This window comes from Nematolebias whitei, chromosome 22 (assembly GCF_014905685.2).
Source record: "Nematolebias whitei isolate Nwh7 chromosome 22, NemWhi1, whole genome shotgun sequence".
In the NCBI taxonomy this organism is placed as follows: domain Eukaryota; kingdom Metazoa; phylum Chordata; class Actinopteri; order Cyprinodontiformes; family Rivulidae; genus Nematolebias; species Nematolebias whitei.
In genome coordinates this window covers 9,649,557-9,667,261 of record NC_056519.1, presented here as the reverse complement: position 1 = coordinate 9,667,261, position 17,705 = coordinate 9,649,557, and the positions used below count along the sequence as shown (strand labels likewise).

Genomic DNA, 17,705 nt, shown 5'->3' with positions numbered 1-17,705 from the left:
GTCTGTCTGTCTGTCTGTCTGTCTGTCTGTCTGTCTGTCTGTCTGTCGTTTTCCTTACATTCCAATAAATCACAGATACTTAGAGGAAAAGGAAAATCCTGTTTCTCTACCCTACTTCCTGATCTGTGCAATTACAGTTAATAAAGAATGAGTAAACTGGAATACAAACCTGAATGAATCATCTCATAACTCATGGTTACTTACTTCTTTTTGTAAATTATTGATGTACAATAAATGGCTGTCGCTGGCGTTAGCGAGAGGCAGGAAGCTGAGCTCCTTCTTCATCTCGTTTTCCATCTATGCATCAAAAAGGCAAGAAAAAAAAACAATAGATTTACAGACAATTTTGCACACGATTGCACAAAACACGTCAGCCACGTTGAGCAGCTGGTACCTGGTGGTTGACAGTCAGTGCATTGATTACGAGGACGAGCAGGAACAGACAGCTCAGGATCATTCCAACTGCAAACTGATGCAAAAATATACACAGGTCAGATCTTTTATTATTATTATTATTATTATTATTATAGGTTTTGTTTGATTGCCTCCCAAAAAAACAAAAGTGATTTTCTTTATCTTACCACTATAAGTGCCCACTTCTTCTCTTTCTGGGCACCAAATCCACCAAAGATGACAAAGAGCAGAATGACAGCAGAAAATATGTAGAGAAAATGTAGCCCTATGATTTCATTCTCCGCCTGTAGAAAGAAAGCATAACAGAAGCAGGTTGGTTTAAAGCAAACACGGTAAAATTCACTTTCAGTGCTTACAGTTAAAGGTTAATTAAGGGTAGGATACAACAAAAATTCGAAACTATCAGGTTGACAGTATTTTCTGATTGTGTCCTGTCCTGGAAGTTTGCTGTGAGGAGCTATGAATTATTATTTAATAGCAGAAGATAAAGTGATTTAAGTTTCCTCATCAGTAATATAAGGCTCAAATTTAGGATTTTTTCCCGCTTTTTTATTGTCAATATAATTTCTGCCTTGATGAAAGCAATAATAATTGCCCTTATAACCTCAAATTAATAAGGTTACCAATCAAAGTTATCAAACCCAATAATTATCAATGCAAATATGTAAAAGTACATTCTGACTTTTATCTACAATTTAGTTTTACCTACAAAGCTCTCAACAACCTAGCTCCCTCTTATATTACATATCTTATTGTTCCATATTTTCCTAACAGAGCACTTTGCTCTCAGACTGCAGGTTTACTCGCGCTTCCTAGAGTTTCCAAAAGCAGAATGGGAGGAAGATCGTTCAGTTATCAGGCTCCTCTCTTGTGGAACAAACTTCCAGTTTATGTCCGTGAGGCTTTAAGACTGGGCTTAAGACTTTCCTTTTTGATAAATCCTATAGTTAGGGTTGGCTTTTATGCTGCTATAGGTTTAGACTACTGGAGGACAAACTGATCTAATTTCTTTAAATGATTTGTTACAATTGAATAGTTTTCATTTGATATGAATTCTATATTAACATGTGATTCTTGACCTGCCGTTGTGTATCTGTTCCTACCAACTCAGCCAGCCGAAGATGGCCGCTTGTCCTGAGCCTGGATCTGTTAAAGGTTTCTTCCTCACGAGGGTTTTTCCTTTCCACTGTCGCCTTCACGCTTGCTCAAGATGAGAGTTCTGAGATGGAGTTAAACTCAAAGCAGTCTGCTCCTCAGATAAATAGTGTTAACTTGTTATTTTTATGAATGAATGTTTCTGTTCAGTGCCCTGAGACGACTTCTGTTGTGACTTGGCGCTTTATAAATAAACTGAACTGAATTTCTTTGTCTTAATATGAAGTGGATGCATTTCTCCTGCTGTAGTTTCACTGTGTGACAGCGTGAGAATTCAGGTGAGTAAAAGTTCAATGTTGAAACATGGTTTAGAAGAGGATGCAGCTGTTTTGAGCTAAAATGTCTGATCACTATTGAAACAAAAGACAAAATGCACCTGCATTGTGCATTCCACTGTATTTATTTGGATCAGTATGTTTCCCATGTGTAATTCTCATGCCTAAATCACAAGATATTTCAAGGCCATGATAATGATAAACCACCAAATATACTATCATGCTCTGTAAAAGTGCATTTATTCCGGTTTATCTTTTACTTCATGACAATAAAGGGAAGGTTAGATGTGAGGTGCCTTTACAGAGTTTAGAAGTCTTATAGAAAAACATGGTCTGAAACTTTTTTATTTTTTTAATTTGTTCATGATAAATTACTTTAAATCTTCATTACCTTTTCACGAGCGTGCGAGACTCCGTGACTGAACAGAGTGAATCCCAGCAGCAGGATGCAGATTGCCTAAAAGCAGCAACGTAAACTGCATTATTCAGGAGCAAGTTCACTGAAAGTAAACATAGTTCTACATAAAATGATGTACTGGAAGTATAGGTTTTGTCCAGAAGGCGGGATAGTTTTACAATAGCTGTCAAACTTTACAGAAACAAGTCATTTTAAGCAACTTATTAAAAAAATCAACTCCAGCAGGAGTTGCAAACATAGTAAAACACATTTTCCTTTATGTCAACATTGTTTTCAGCTCTTTTTTTTATATTAATTTTGGCTCCAGCAACTTGACACCCGAGAGATCTGAACAGGTTTTTTCCCAATAACTGCCTGTTGTTCCACACCCACCATCTTATCCCGATTTAAAGTCAAACCTTGTTTTTCCTGATAAAGCCTCTCCACACAGATGTTTGACTTGGGTCTGAAATTGCGCAAGAAAACACCTCCCCACTTTGTCTTTTTGATTAACGCTTTTTTGTTCCCAACCACATAAGGGATTAATTTTCCCTCTTTTGTTTATTCCAGTCAGTTTCTGTCATGAGCTGCAGAGACAGTGTCACAGAACGTACTGGAGGCCCGATGGTGGATAATGCACAAGTTTCAGGTCAAATAAAGAATCTGAACATCTAATAGTTTGTTTTATTAGATTAGCAGCAGAAAGAAACAACTCACCGCAATCAGAGCAATCACACCCACGTAACTCCGTTTCAACCAGATGTCCACTTTCCCCATTTTCCTGACCCTGGCCTCTCGACACAGATGCTTTGCGTCAGAGACTCTGCACAGACAAATTATTCTTGAAGAAACCCAGAACTGAGCCCAGTGGGAGGAGAATTACAGGAACCAATGTGTACTGCAGATAAAAAGCTCTCCCCAGGTGGAAGGAGGGGTATGTCTGTGTCAGGGGTGTGGCTATAGGGGGGCCTAGCAGGGCGTAGGCCCACTAACTACCTTGTTTTCCTTGTTTTGGCACCTAATTAATAAAAAAATAATAATAATAATTAAAAAATGGAAGTTCAAGATACCAGTCTGCATTGTTAATGTACGAGAAAGGGAAAAAACAAAAAACAGATTTCTAACTATAAACTAATTTTGTACCTCGGATACGGTAGATTGCTGCAAAACTGATGTTTTTTAGTCTCACCAAAGCACAAGTGATTTTCTTATAGGAACGATTTTAAATAATCTCGAACTGATATCAAAGCTCAAAGTGCATTTATTAGTCTCCTTTGGAAGAAATTTGCACACATTCCACATAAAACTCACACATTTATGTATACATATACGTATGCTGTCGTCTGCTCATTGATGAGCCTCACTGAGAGGGAAGAATTAATTTTTGTAGCGGTTATATTTATATAAATGAACGTGTACTTTAGTCCTGAGTTCAGTACAACGTATTCTGCGTGCAGAACATGCGGCATCTGACAAAACACTGTCTGCCTGTCTGTAGGCCGTTTGCTCAAACTGCTATTGGAAAGTTACAGGTTCAGCGGTGCCCATGATTTTATCTGTTGTCTTCAGCAAATTTAATATCAGAGCCTTTGATTTTGTGATCAGATTACCAAATCAAAATCATACCATATCTTATCACTGACTCAGTGGTTGCGCTGTAAAAAAAGAAGCAATATAATATTCTTGCAGACTCTAAGCACTCAAGTCAGTGGAGAAAATGCAGACAAAGGTGGATTTAGGCACAAACCCTTTACACTTGTATGTGCCAGGACATCGGTATCAAAGTGTACTCCCAAGTGTGACTTGACTTGATGTTATGTCCATGTACCTGAGGTCTACCAGCATCTCCGTTGTTATCTGCAGTTTATGGGCATCACACCATTTCACAAAGACATCAATCAACCCCAGATCTGTGGCTGCCTGAGTTGGAATTAGTTTTAAGCAGACCAATTATGTGTCATCCAGTGGTGTCATCTACATTTTTGTAGTGTGTATAATGTGCTTAGAAACCAAAGTACACCAGTTAGTACACTGTAATCGTCAATTTATTTAGATTTTTAAGCGTATTGAACATTTCAAAATTTATCTGATGCTTTTATTTGAATAAATGTACAACAAACTTTGCACAACAGTTGGCTTTGTGTTAAAAATAGGTTATAGAATTTATTAAACAGTATCAAAGCAAAACATGGTCAAGTATTAAGTAGGATTAATTATACAAAAAACAGGTTGAACCAACTCAGTGTGTCTATAAAATGTTCCAAATGTGTTGACAATGACACAAGCCCCTGTCATGTATCACAATGACGTGCTCGTATCATTGGGCACTCTTAAGTGAAATTCCCAAGCTTTTCTAGTGGGTATGCTCCGTATGCCCGCATATTGCATAGACTACAACACTGGTGTCATCTGAAAAGTTTAACACATATTGGTCCAACTGGGAGCTGACAGTCATTAGGTGAATAAAAATGGTGAGCTAACACACAGCCCTGAGGTCCTCCAGTATTAATTAATGCAGTATTTGAGCACACAAAGTTGAATTTTATTTGCTGTGGCCTGTTTAACAAAAAAGAGTACCACCTGATGAGAAATGAGTTTACTGTACCTCCAACTGAGTAATTTACAAAAATCACTCCAAGACATACAAAACAAATGCTGCAGGAGCTTTTTCCATGTTGCCAGCAGAGCAGCTCCATGTTTCATGTTAGATACCAAATATCAGATGATGTGAAACATCAGCTCATGTGTTTCTAATCCCAGCAGAAAGGTGTTTTTGTTCCAACAGTCACAAGTTTCTGACACTCTTGTTTTGTGAATCAAAAGCTGAAAAGTTAGCGAACCACTATTGTTCAAGGGACAAGAAATAAGTAAACATTGTTCAAATGTCCTTTATTTTACAGCTTGTGTTAAATTTGATGGCACACCCACCTTTCATTTTATCTCAAAAAATTTAAAAGCAGAAAAAATACAATACAATATATTCTCATCATCTAACTGTCTTTCATGTCCGTCCTGGAACAATCAGTGGACACACACACACACTATCAGTTCTCGGGACACTAATCATACACACACTCACACACATTATCATGTATCACTTTTCCTCAGCAAAAACAAAACACGTGCAAAGACTCTGAACTGATAACAACACTGAGAATTTGATGAAATGACATTTACTGTAAAACAGCATTTATTTTATTGTTAAATTTTTGCACAACAAACATTTGTATTCAGTTGATTATTTTGTTGTAACATCTGTTCTTGGCAATAAAAACTAAGCTATTGGAAAGTTAATGATAGCCATTTCTCATTCAATGGTGCCATGTTTTTTTGGTAAAATGCATTTGTGAGTTTAGAAGCAGCTGAATATTTAGGCTGTACATATAAAAATAAAACTTGACAAATCTCTGTCAATTCTGCTGCTGACTCTGACCATCGTCTCGTTTTTATAGTCTACAATAAAACTATAAGATTAGCAAACTGGATTAAAAAAACATATATGCATATAAAACCTAAATAATTATTAACTATATAGACAAACATATTAATGGTGCTTATGAAGTACTCCTTAGAATATTTACATTATTATAAAATACAAATTGTCCAACAAAGCGATATAGTAGAAAACTCAAACTACCTTTAAAATTCAAGCAAAAAAGATAAATGTATTATATAGACGTGTCTTAAGACAGAGAATTTAATTTGCTGACATTAGATATGATATAATAACAAGCTAATAAACATAAGATTTAGGAAAAATGAGTAGTGTAAAAAATTTAGACAAATAAACATAATTTCAAAATAATGTGGGGCACACCAAATATTGTAATTAAAATTGGGGTTAGGCAAAATGAGTGTCTTCAGTATTTCATGCATAAATCATACTAAAAAGTTATTTTTTAATAATATAGTCTAAGAAAATGTACCAAGGTACAATTATTATTAAGTATATTGATAATGTTACTATCACTGCTTGACATTGGTTTTAGTTGTAGACATATACTTACAAATACATTGGTAACACATTACAAAAAGTACACAAAATTTACTTAACTACTAGGGAATGCCTAAGGAACAAATCAGGAGTTAACGGATAGTTAACCAATACTCACTGAGGAACACACAGGCAAGCCTTATTAAAGGACTACTGGTTAGTTACTTTGTAAATAAAGAGGAACTAATGAAGAACTAATGGGTAGTTAACAAGTAAGTCAAAAAGAAATGAATCAGGAGCTAATATGGTGTTAACCAGTACTTACTGTCGTATATTTTGTTTTTGTTTGTTTTTTATTGCACCCACAGTTCTTATTTGAGTATTTTATCTGCATTTTGTGCATTTTAAGTTTTTGATGTGATCATTCTGAGGCATTATCTGCCTGGTTGTTCCTCCTCTCGGTTGCTTGCATGGTTGCTTTTTATCCTGATGTTATCTGATGTTCACTCACTGTAGCACTTTGAGATCCATTGTGAATATAAAGTACATTATAAATAAAAGTTATTATTACTTACTTACTTACTTACTTACTTACTTACTTTCTTACTTACACACAGCCAAGCCTTATTAGGGGACTACTGGTTAGTTACCACAGAAACAGAGGAGAAATTGTTCTGAATAAACCCTGCACCAGTGAGGCCACGGCTCGTAATTGTCAAAAACCTGTTTCCTAGTGATTACTGATTTTATTACCCACAAGCTCCTGATTCGTTCCTCTTTAGTTTCCTTGGTTACTACCGATTAGCTCTTGATTAGTTCCTCTTCATTTACAAGGTACTAACAAGTAGTCCCGTAATAAGGCTTGGCTGTGTGTTCCTCGGTAAGTACTCATTAACTACTCATTAACTCCTGATTCGTTTCTCTTTGGTTTCTATGTTAACTAACCATTAGTTCCTGATTAGTTCCTCTTCGTTTCACAGGTAACTAACTAATAGTCCCCTAATAAGGCTGGGCTGTGTGTTCCCCAGTAACTACTGGTTAACTACATATTAACTCCTGATTTGTTCCTGATTTGTTCCTGAGGTGTTCTGTAGTAGTTAATCAAATTTTGTGTACCTTATTGTAAAGTGTTACCAATACATTTTATTTATTTGTAGTTTCAATACAGATACAAAATGCATTTTTATCTGCATATACAGGCAGGCAACAAACACATGCAGTATCACCAACAATCACTAATAGCACAGCAATTAATAAAATCTGAGAAGTCACACTGAAATAACTGGAAAGTAATTAGCCTGGGTAATTGTTAATATTACATTTTCTGCAAAAAAGAAAAAAAATCAAGTTGGACACGAATCATAAGTTTCTGTGAGACAACTGTACTTTCCTGCTTTTGCTTCTGAACTGTAGACCACTTTAGGAGTTTCCAGCTTCTTATTAATTTGACACAGGATGGCAACGCACAATCCAATGGCCAACACCTGGGACGAAAAAGAATCCGAGACAACTGTATGGTCACAAACTCACAACTAACGTGTTTTGAGATGAATGAGATTTAAATGTCAACCAAAAGGAATGTTTTGTGTAAGAGTGCTGTTAAAAAAGTGAGTTAGTAGAGAATTTCTCTACCCGACAATATTAGACATGCACCATACATACCCACAGTAATATCATTCCTACTCGAATGCCTGTCAATATTTGAAGGAACTGCAGGTCGCGTTGGATGATAAGTGGAAGACAAGGCTGAAACAGAAAATCAGTCAATACTTTAAGTCATGTGTCCTCCATCCATCCATCCATCCATCCAGCCATCCATCCATCCATCCAGCCATCCAGCCATCCATTACCTTTACCCATTTCTTTCTTTTCAGGCCATTGAGTTTACTGGTGCCCAAGTCCAGCAGTCACTGTGTGAGAAGAGGGGTACACCCTGGACAGGTCGCAAATCCCATCACAGAGACACATAGAGACAAACGAGACAAACAACCATTCACTCTCTCACTCACACCTAGGGACAATTTAGGCCCTGTTTACACGACAACGATCCAATGAAAACTGAATTTTTTCCCCATTTCTATTACCACATTTACATGGAAACATTCTAATTACAATCTCTGTTTACACAGAAACGGTAGACGTGGAAAAGGTGTAATTCTCTTGCCATGCCACTAATTGGTTCTATGTTCTTTGAAACTTGAAACTAAGTGTGCATGCAAACCAGCATAGCAAAAGCCCAGATGATGTCCAAACTGAAAGCAGTCTGAGGAAATTAGATTGATATATTTATAAGATTCAGAAGCACAAACAATACTCTGGTATCCACCATTGTCGATAGTTTCCTCTTCTGTGGATTGTAGGAAGGCACTATGTTTTGCGTCATACTGCACATGAGCCAGGGATTCCTTCACAGAAAAGATCTATTTCTTCTGTTTACACGGCAATGGACACTGAGATGTTTTTGAACCATTGCACTCTGGAACCCGTTCTCAAATTGTGCCATTGTCAAAGAAAACATTTGCTATTTTTGTGTAAATGAACAGTAGAAACACAATGAAACTCTTCCATTTTCACCAGAAATCGTTTTCGTGTAAACAGGGCCTTAGAGTTACCAATCAGTCTAACATGCATGTTTTTGGTCTGTGGGAGGAAACTGGAGTACCCAGAGAAAGCTCACGCATGCACATGCAAACTCCACCCAGGAAGGTCCCTGGTCGGGATTTGAACCGGCAACTTTCTCTCTGAGAAGCAACAGCTCTACTGAATGCTGAGTCCTTTATGCAATTGTTTACGTAAAAACCACAATTATAATGAATCAGTTGTTTCAATCAGAGATTGAACATCAACAAAAAATAATTTAAACTGATGACTTGAGATTCAAACAGGCAAAATATCAAAGTTGCATATGAAGTATAATGATTAAAATCTGGTCAACATACATATTTAAGCTGATTTAAATGTGTTTATTTTGTCTAAGACTGCAAAATATATTAATTCAAATTGCAACATGAAAAGACTAAAGATCAATTTCAATCCAAAGGAGACAAAACTTAAATGTCTTTATTTTTAAATGGCTTTTATCCTCGAGTCCGTTGCATTTTCATTGAAAGAATTATGAAGCCAATTAAACCATTTTATTAGTTTTGGTCCTCTTCTTCTGCATTTACAATGTGATCTGTTTCGTTGTTTCTTTATAGTTGTATTTACATTTTAGACCTGTTACAGACCAGATGATGATTTTTATAATAACGCAAAGTCAAAGAAGGGAAAAACCAGAGGTTGTTCTTCCTTAAACCATCATTACCTCAGAATAAATCTTGATGGTCTGGCCTTCTATGAACAAGTTGGAGTCTCTTGGAGCGTCCATCTAGAATAATTAAAAAGGAACCAGAGAATAAAAAGGTTATCTGTTGTAACAACTGAAAATGTTTCCATAATCTTCACAAAATCTGCCATATGCACATCCTGAGAGAGAGGAGCAATTAGAATCTAGAGCAAGGGAATCTTAAAGGGATAATCCGGTAAATTCTGAAGGGATGTTCTGTTTGGAGAAAGATGGAAAGTCTGTGTCCAGGCTAGGCTAATAGCTTGGCAAACAATGTCCTGTTTTTAATATTGCTTTTCAGATGCTGTTAGCTAATATTAGATCTTTTTGCTTTTGTAAGACAACATTTTAGTTTGTTGATGTTTCCTCAATCAAACGTCTGTGTTCCTAACAGGTACAGGCCGTGCATATGCAACTGGTGTATCTTATCATTCCAGAACTTCCTCAGCTCCTAGCCAAATGAAACTTTCAGCAGCCTCAGCACCATGGGCATCAAACAGTTTTTGCTAGCACTTTAATGCATGTTCTCTTTGGGGATAGACATGGTTCAGTTGAGAAAATGTAGACAAACAAAGCAATCAATGTTATGCAAAAGTGCAAAGTTTAGTATATGTTAATGTACTAATATAATGGTTGATGAATGAGGTACTATGATAGCAATGTAACAGAGCATCACTTCAAAAATGACTAAACTGATGAAATGTAGCAACATCGCAGTGTATGAGCAGATACGAGTTTGAGCTCAGTCACTCACACATGGATTTGCAGAGTCTTCAACACACAAACAGGATCCTGGGATGTTGTTTTCCCAATCCATGTAGCTCTCCACCCCACAGCACTGTAACTGAAATGAAATTAAATAGGAAGTTGGTAATACATATTATAACTATGTTTGTACCACAACAATAAGCTGGTATTCACTTCCTGCTTGCCCTCGACAAGGACAGACACAGTTCCCTCCTGCTTTGCTCTTTGTCTTGTGATTCCTGTCAGAGTGTCTCACTACATATCCTCTGAATTATAAATTATGGATCTGGTCAGCTGGTCTCTCAACACAACTGACAAAATGTTCTCAACAAGAAGACAGGGCGAAGGAGAGCTCTCATGCCCTGAAGGGACACTCGCAGCTGGATACACAATGGATTCCTGGGACCAGTGGAAGATGGTGAGTCTCTTGTATTGTCCGTTGAGGACATAGACGTCGTGTATATAATTGGATTTATGATAACCGGATTTATGCTTTTGGGTGTTGGTGGGTATCTGGCATATTGACAAATTCGGAAGACGGCGGCAGCGGTTCTGGTAATTGTTAGGCTGCCTGCCTTATATGAAGGAATGTATCGAGCAGTCAGCTCTCAGGCGCTGCAAGAGCTGAGCCGTAAGATGGACGCAATTTCTGAGAATCACAGGCCACTTGCGGCTCCTGGGACTCATTGGCAGGAAGGAATCGACCTTAGAGAAGGCTACAAGCTCAGTCCGGCGGTGTGACCACAAAATTTGGTTGTTTGGAATCGCCAGTGAGACGTACCAGCAGAACTATGAAGGCAGACATGGAAATTCAAGCAGAGGCTGCCTGACCCAAAACAATTGTTATCTGACTTTGGCTTCGCCTCTCGGCTTTGAATTGGCCAGTTATCTCAAACTTCTCCGAGTTGTTTATGTGAACAAGAAGCTCCGCTCCCCTCCCGAGGACATCTGTGGATCTGTGTCAGAGTTGAGCCGGCTGATAGACACTGTGCCATCTTTATCAGGACTATGGAACTTTCTGGCAGTGTCCACGGACAACTCACTGCCCTCATCGGCCTCCTGATGCATAAATGTATTATGATGTCATCAGTTGTTTTTTTAATGCATCATATAACCCACTGCCTTTCATGTCAGTATTAAGTTATGATCAGTTATGTTGAGAAATAACCTTGGAAAATAAACAAAATGGACAGTCTTATGCAATTTTGCAATATGTCACTCTCAGAATGTGTGTTGTAATGCACTCTCATCTAATACCATGTGACATTTTTAGCTCAGTAGCTGCTTCTTACCTCCACCTGTGTATAATTGAGAGTATCTAGATGACTCTGTGTGGCATTAGCAATAGGCAGGAAGGTGTAGAATGAATCTTTCAGGATTTCTTCTATCTGTTGAACATACAGTAAAAGTTAAAAGTGAGCATTGATGAACAACTTTACGCATGCATTTTAAGTCTTAAGGTTTATTATGTGACACACAAAATAATTACTGACAAAAACACGTAAAAGTCCAACACACCTTGGGTTTTAGCACCAGAAAAAAAATTTCACCTGCAAGCAGGTACAGACAGATCAGGATCATCCCAACTGCAAACTGACAAACAAAAATCAGACTCTGAGCTCTAGAGGTTTTCACACAAGTCCTAAAAGTAGCTAAAGAGAACCCAGTTAACCACGAGACAAAAATATTATACTTGGTCATTTATTTATTGAGGAAAATTATCTAATATTTACTGTGTGAGTGGCAAAAGTATGTGAACCTCTAGGATTAGCAGTTAATTTGAAGGTGAAATTAGAGTCAGGTGTCGTCAATCAATGGGATGATGATCAGGTGTGAGTGGGCACCATGTTTGATTTGAAGAACAGGGATCTAACAAAGTCTGCTCTTCACAACATGTTTGTGGAAGTGGATCATGTTCGTGCACAAAGGAGATTTCTGAGAACCTCAGAAAAAGAGACGTTGATGTTCATAAGGCTGGAAAATGTTACAAAACCATCTGTAAAAGTTTGGACTCCACCAATCCACAGTCAGACAGATTGTGTACAAATGGAGGAAATTCGACCATTGTTCCCTCCCCAGGAGTGGTGGACCAACAAAGATCACTCCAAGAACAAGGTGTGTCATAGTTGGCAAAGTCACAAAGGACCCCAGGGTAACTTCTAAGCAGCTGAAGGCCTCTCTCACATCGACTAATGCTAATGTTCATGAGTCCACCATCAGGAAAACACTAGACAACAATGGTGGGCATGTCAGTGTTGAAGGAGAAGCCACTGCTCTCCAAAAAGAACATTGCTGCTCATCTGCAGTTTGTTAAAGATCACGTGGACGAGCCAGAAGACTGTTGAAAGAATGTTTTGTGGACGAATGAGACCAAAATAGAACTTTTTTGGTTTAAATGAAAAGCGTTATGTTTGTAGAAAGGAAACGCATGCGTTCCTACATAAGAACCTTATCCCATATGTGAAACATGGTGGTGGTAGTATCATGGTTTGGGCCTGTTCAGCTGTATCTGGGCCAGGACGGCTTGCTATCATTGATGGAACAATGAATTCTGAATTATATCAGAGAATTGTGAAGGAAAATGTCAGAACATCTGTCCATGGGCTTTATCTCAAGAGAAGGTGGGTCATGCACACAATGACCCTGAGCGTGCAAGTGGTTCTACCAAAGAATGGTTCAAGAAGAATAAAGTTCATGTTTTGGAATGGCCAAGTCAAAGACCTGACCTTAATCCAATCCAAATGTTGTGGAAGGACCTGAAGCAGCAGTTAAAGTGAGGAAACCACCAACATCCAGAGTTGAAGCTGTTCAGTAGGAATGGGCTAAAATACTTCCAAGCCGGTGTGCAGGGCTGATCAACACTTACTAGAAACATTTAGTTAATGCTACACAGTGGGGTCACACCAGGTACTGAAAGCAAAGTTTCATATTCTTTTTCCACTCACAAATATGTAATATTGGCTCATTTTCCGCAATAAATAAATGTCCAAGTACAATATTTTTGTCTCATTTGTTTAACTGGGTTCTTTTATCTATTTTTAGGACTTGTATAGAAATCTGACCATGTTTTAGGTCATATTTATGCAGAAATATAGAAAATTCTAAAGCGTTCACAAACTTTTAAGCACCACCATTTGTGTTCAAAATTAGATACTTTTGAACTTGATGGCACCAATGTGTTATTTTTATTTATTTGACTTACTGTTATTAGCGCCCACTTCTTCTCTTTCCAGGCACCAAATCCACCAAAGATGAGAAAGATCAGAGTTATGGCAGAAAATCCATAAATAAAATGCAGTCCCATAGTACTCTCTACCTGCGGAGCAAACACCAGAAAAGAGCAGCACCGTGGGAACAGGATGTGAATTATTTTGGTTTTATTTGACACGAAATGCACCAGTGTTTATGCACATTTACAATCCAGTTTTTTGCATAACATTTACTTCCTTACTAGGCCAAGTATATAACTTTGAAACTGTTCTCACGTCTTAATAAATTAAATGTATAATGCCCCCCCCCCTTCTACATTAGTGCAAATGCATGTTACCTGTTCATCATTTAATAAGTATCCATGAGCAAAAAGTGCCAACCCCACCATGAGAATGAGGATGACCTGCAACCAAAAACAACTATGATCCACGAGTTCTTTACATTGTTAACGATGCAGATGTTCAGGACTTTGGAATCCCACAGGTAAATGGTAACCATAAGGCTGCAGAGAAGTCAGCCTCAACCAAGTACCGACAGAGAATGAGAGACAGATTCTGTAAATCATTTAAGGTTATCAGATGCCCTGCTGGTAAAATAAATAGCTATTGATGTGAAGTAGACGGAGCTTTTTAGCAAGAAGGGCTTGGATTGTAACTTAACATGCAAAACGAAATTGGTAAATTTTGTTTTAAATGATAATGTATATATAGCCTACTGTATGTATATATACACACACACACACACACACACACACACATCACAATACATGTAGGGTTGCGTCTCAATAGCACCCTGACTGCCCAGGTAATAGAAAAGAGGGAGGCAGAAGACTAGAGGCATCAAGAGTCAGTGCACAGGATGAAACGGCAATGATCCTGGTGTACAATGAGGAACTGATAAATGAATAACAGTGTGAATGGAGTACTGGTAATCCCAAATGACTGTACCATCAACAATAAAAACAACAACAAAAACAGCACAAAAAGCTTAAGAAATGCCTAAAGCAGGGGAGTTGAGTCAAGTCGTGGGTTTTTTTGTTTGTTTGTTTTTTCAGTTCATCTAATTTTAAACCTATTAGTGTGGATGTGCTATTTTATTTTTAAAAAAAGATGTAAAATGAAGCATGAATAAAAATCTAGATGAGATTAAATGTGCAGTTTGAACTCTTTTAGATCCCGACGACATTAATTAAAAAAATATGCACCGGATGTTGATGACTCAATTTTTTAGAAATCTTCTTTTCGATTCAGTTCAGCTTTATGGTCACTGCATTGGGATTTTAATTTAATATTAAACCCATATTTAGATAAATCAAATAAAAATCACGTACCTCTTTCTAGAGCTGTCATTGTTTTAAAAGATGATATCAAAAATCTGGAATATTTAGATATATGAAATGAAAAATCTGATTGGTATCTCTCAGATTGGAGGCAATGTGTTCAACATAATGGTTCTTCCAGCTATCTAACTGTCAGTAATGGTGTACCACAAGGTTCAGTCTTAGGACACACCCTTTCACAATCTATGTAAGTCACGTGGGTCAGATCATTCCTGATGCATCCTTACATTTCTATGCCAACGACATAGTTGTTTATTGTTGAGCTAAATCAGTTGCTAAAGTTTTCCAGCTTTTACAGTCTGCTCTTGACATCATCCAGTCAGATTTGTTCCGTCTCAAACTGGTGCTAAATGCTGATAAAACCAAAAGGATGTTTCTCAACAGGAAGTCAGTATCAGCAGTCCTTCCTCTTTTTTTCCTTCAAATGGTGCTCCTATTGAGTTTTTTGATTCTTGTATATACTTGGGTATCTTGGTCGATTCGCATCTCTCTTTTTAGCCTCACGTCGAAAACTTGGTAAAGAATTTGAAACTAAAACGGGTTTCTTTTTCAGAAACAAATCCTGTCTAACTCAGAACGCTAGGAAACAACTTGTAGCTGCTACTTTCCTTCCCTCCATTGACTATGGTGACATTATTTACATGAACGCTCCTCCAAGCACCCTGCAGATGTTGGACTCTGTCTGTCACGGTGGATTAAGATTCATAACTGGCTGTAACTACCGTACCCACCACTGCACCCTGTATTCACTGGTTAATTGGTCGTCATTAACTTCACGCAGACTCTCAAACTGGTATATTTTCATCTATAAATCTCTTCTTGGTCTGTTGCCTTCATACATCTCCTCCTACATGTCACTTTGTGAATGCAGCTACAGCGTGCGCTCTCTGGACATTATTACCTGCAGTGTTCCCTCAGTGCAGACTGAACTAGGCAAAAGGGCCTTCTCCTACTCCGCTCCTGTAATCTGGAACACCTTACAAAAAGATCTGAAGCTCTTGACCTTGACCTCTCTAAGGGATTTTAAACTGTTAGGTTCATTGCAAAAACCAACACAGACATGTTCCTGTTTTTAGTATTTTACATTTTATAATGTAGCTGTTTTTGTTTAGTTTTTATTCAGTTTCTTCTATTTACTTTGATTGTCTATTGTTGTCTGTACCTCATCTGTGTTCATTGTTTCAAACAGGTCTCTCTTGTAAATGAGTCCTCGTGACTCAATGAGACTAATCTGTATAAAGAAAGGTTGAATTAAATTGAGTTGAATTGATTGAAAGAGAATCTTCTTATTACCAGTACTCCCATATCCATAAAACATACAAAAATAGATTTATTTTTAATCGTGGACTCACTTGAATCCAAAATTTTGGAGTGTATCTACTTACCATAGTCCATAGTCCTTGGAAATTTTATTTAAGAAAAAATAGCAAAAATGCTAAATGTTACCTAAAGATGCACACTAAAGCCAGATGCACCCTGCATGTGATGAGCTCCCTCTTCTATATGTTTAATGTTTTTTTACATTTGCGTCATAAATTACAAAATTCATGTTACATGTTGAGTTGCAGCCCAAACCCTCCTTCCTAATAACTTCCAATAAAAGGAAAAACAACTTACAAAAATATACAAACCGGATTCCAAAAAAGATGGGACACTAAACAAATTGTGTATAAAAACTGAATGCAATGATGTGGAGATGGCAAAAGTCAATTTTTTTTTTGTAATATAACATTTATGACAGATCAAAAGTTTAATCTGAGTAAATGTAACATTCTAAAGGAAAAATATGTTGATTCAAAATTTCACAGTGTCAACAAATCCCAAAAAAGTTGGGACAAGTAGCAATAAGTGGATGGAAAAAGGAAATTGAGCATATAACGAACAGCTCGAAGACCAATTAACATTAATTAGGTCAATTGATAACATGATTGGGTATAAAAAGAGCTTCTGAGAAGCCCAGATGGTAAGAGGATCACCAATTCCACCATTTTCAGAATGGTGTTACCCAGCTTAAAATAGCAAAGACTTTTAAGTTATCATCATCAACCGTGCATAACATCATCAAAAGATTCAGAGAATCTGGAACAATCGCTGTGCGTAAGGGTCAAGGCTGTAAAACTCTACTGGATGCTCGTGATCTCCGGGCCCTTAAACGTCACTGCACCTCAAACAGGAATGCCACTGTCAAGGAAATAACAGAATGGGCTCAGGAATACTTCCAGAAAGCATTGTCAGTGAACACAATCCACCGTGCCATCCGCTGTTGCCAGCTGAAACTCTACAGTGCAAAGAAGAAGCCATTTCTAAGCAAGCTTCACAAGCTCAGATGTTTGCACTGGGCCAGGGGTCATTTAAAATGGAGTGTGGCAAATTGGAAGACTGTTCTGTGTCAGATGAGTCACGATTTGAAGTTCTTTATGGAACACTGGGACGCCATGTCATCCGGACCAGAGAGGACAAGGATAGCCCAAGTTGTTATCAACGCTCCGTTCAGAAGCCTGCATCACTGATGGTATGGGGTTGCATGAGCGCTTGTGGCATGGGCAGCTTGCATGTCTGGAAAGGCACCATTAATGCAGAGAACTATGTTCAGGTTCTAGAACAACATATGCTCCCATCTAGACGTCATCTCTTTCAAGGAAGACCCTACATTTTTCAACACGATAATGCCAGACCACATTCTGCAGCAATCACAACATCATGGCTATGTAGGAGAAGGATCCGGGTACTGAAATGGCCAGCCTGCAGTCCAGATCTTTCACCTATAGAGAACATTTGGCGCATCATAAAGAGGAAGGTGCGACAAAGAAGGCCCAAGACGATTGAACAGTTAGAGGCCTGTATTAGACATGAATGGGAGAGCATTCCTATTTCTAAACTTGAGAAACTGGTCTCCTCTGTCCCCAGAC

The 17,705-nt window shown here is 37.8% G+C and overlaps 2 protein-coding genes across 2 annotated transcripts in view; both read right to left on the bottom strand.

Annotated features, from left to right (window-relative positions):
• LOC119428478 (tetraspanin-7-like) overlaps positions 1–3,068 on the bottom strand; it is a gene marked incomplete at its 3' end in the record, with an annotated part of 4,245 nt that extends 1,177 nt beyond the window's left edge. Inside the window, exons 1-5 of the mRNA XM_037696160.1 lie at positions 2,959–3,068; positions 2,236–2,301; positions 582–698; positions 395–469; positions 205–297 (exon numbers count right to left, since the gene is read on the bottom strand). Of these exons, the coding sequence (XP_037552088.1) occupies positions 205–297; positions 395–469; positions 582–698; positions 2,236–2,301; positions 2,959–3,018 (411 nt within the window). The remainder of the gene's footprint in view (positions 1–204; positions 298–394; positions 470–581; positions 699–2,235; positions 2,302–2,958) is intronic.
• A 4,412-nt stretch (positions 3,069–7,480) lies between these two features.
• Positions 7,481–15,282, bottom strand: LOC119428477 (tetraspanin-6-like). Its single transcript, XM_037696159.1, has 9 exons — positions 15,259–15,282; positions 13,795–13,860; positions 13,450–13,563; positions 11,766–11,840; positions 11,540–11,635; positions 10,255–10,344; positions 9,480–9,542; positions 7,838–7,921; positions 7,481–7,659 (listed from the first exon to the last, which is right to left on the bottom strand). Exons 1-9 carry the CDS (start codon positions 15,280–15,282, stop codon positions 7,519–7,521), a joined length of 753 nt encoding a protein of 250 aa, XP_037552087.1. The 3' UTR covers positions 7,481–7,518.
• Positions 15,283–17,705: the final 2,423 nt, after the last annotated feature.

Coding starts and splice junctions, on each gene's coding strand:
- LOC119428477 (XM_037696159.1), bottom strand. CDS start 15,282: ATGCGAATCGACCAAGATACCCAA. Junction 9,543..10,254: donor AAGACTCTGCAAATCCATGT/GTGAGTGACTGA, acceptor TAATTATTCTAG/ATGGACGCTCCAAGAGACTC. Junction 7,922..9,479: donor CCATCAAGATTTATTCTGAG/GTAATGATGGTT, acceptor TTTCTGTTTCAG/CCTTGTCTTCCACTTATCAT.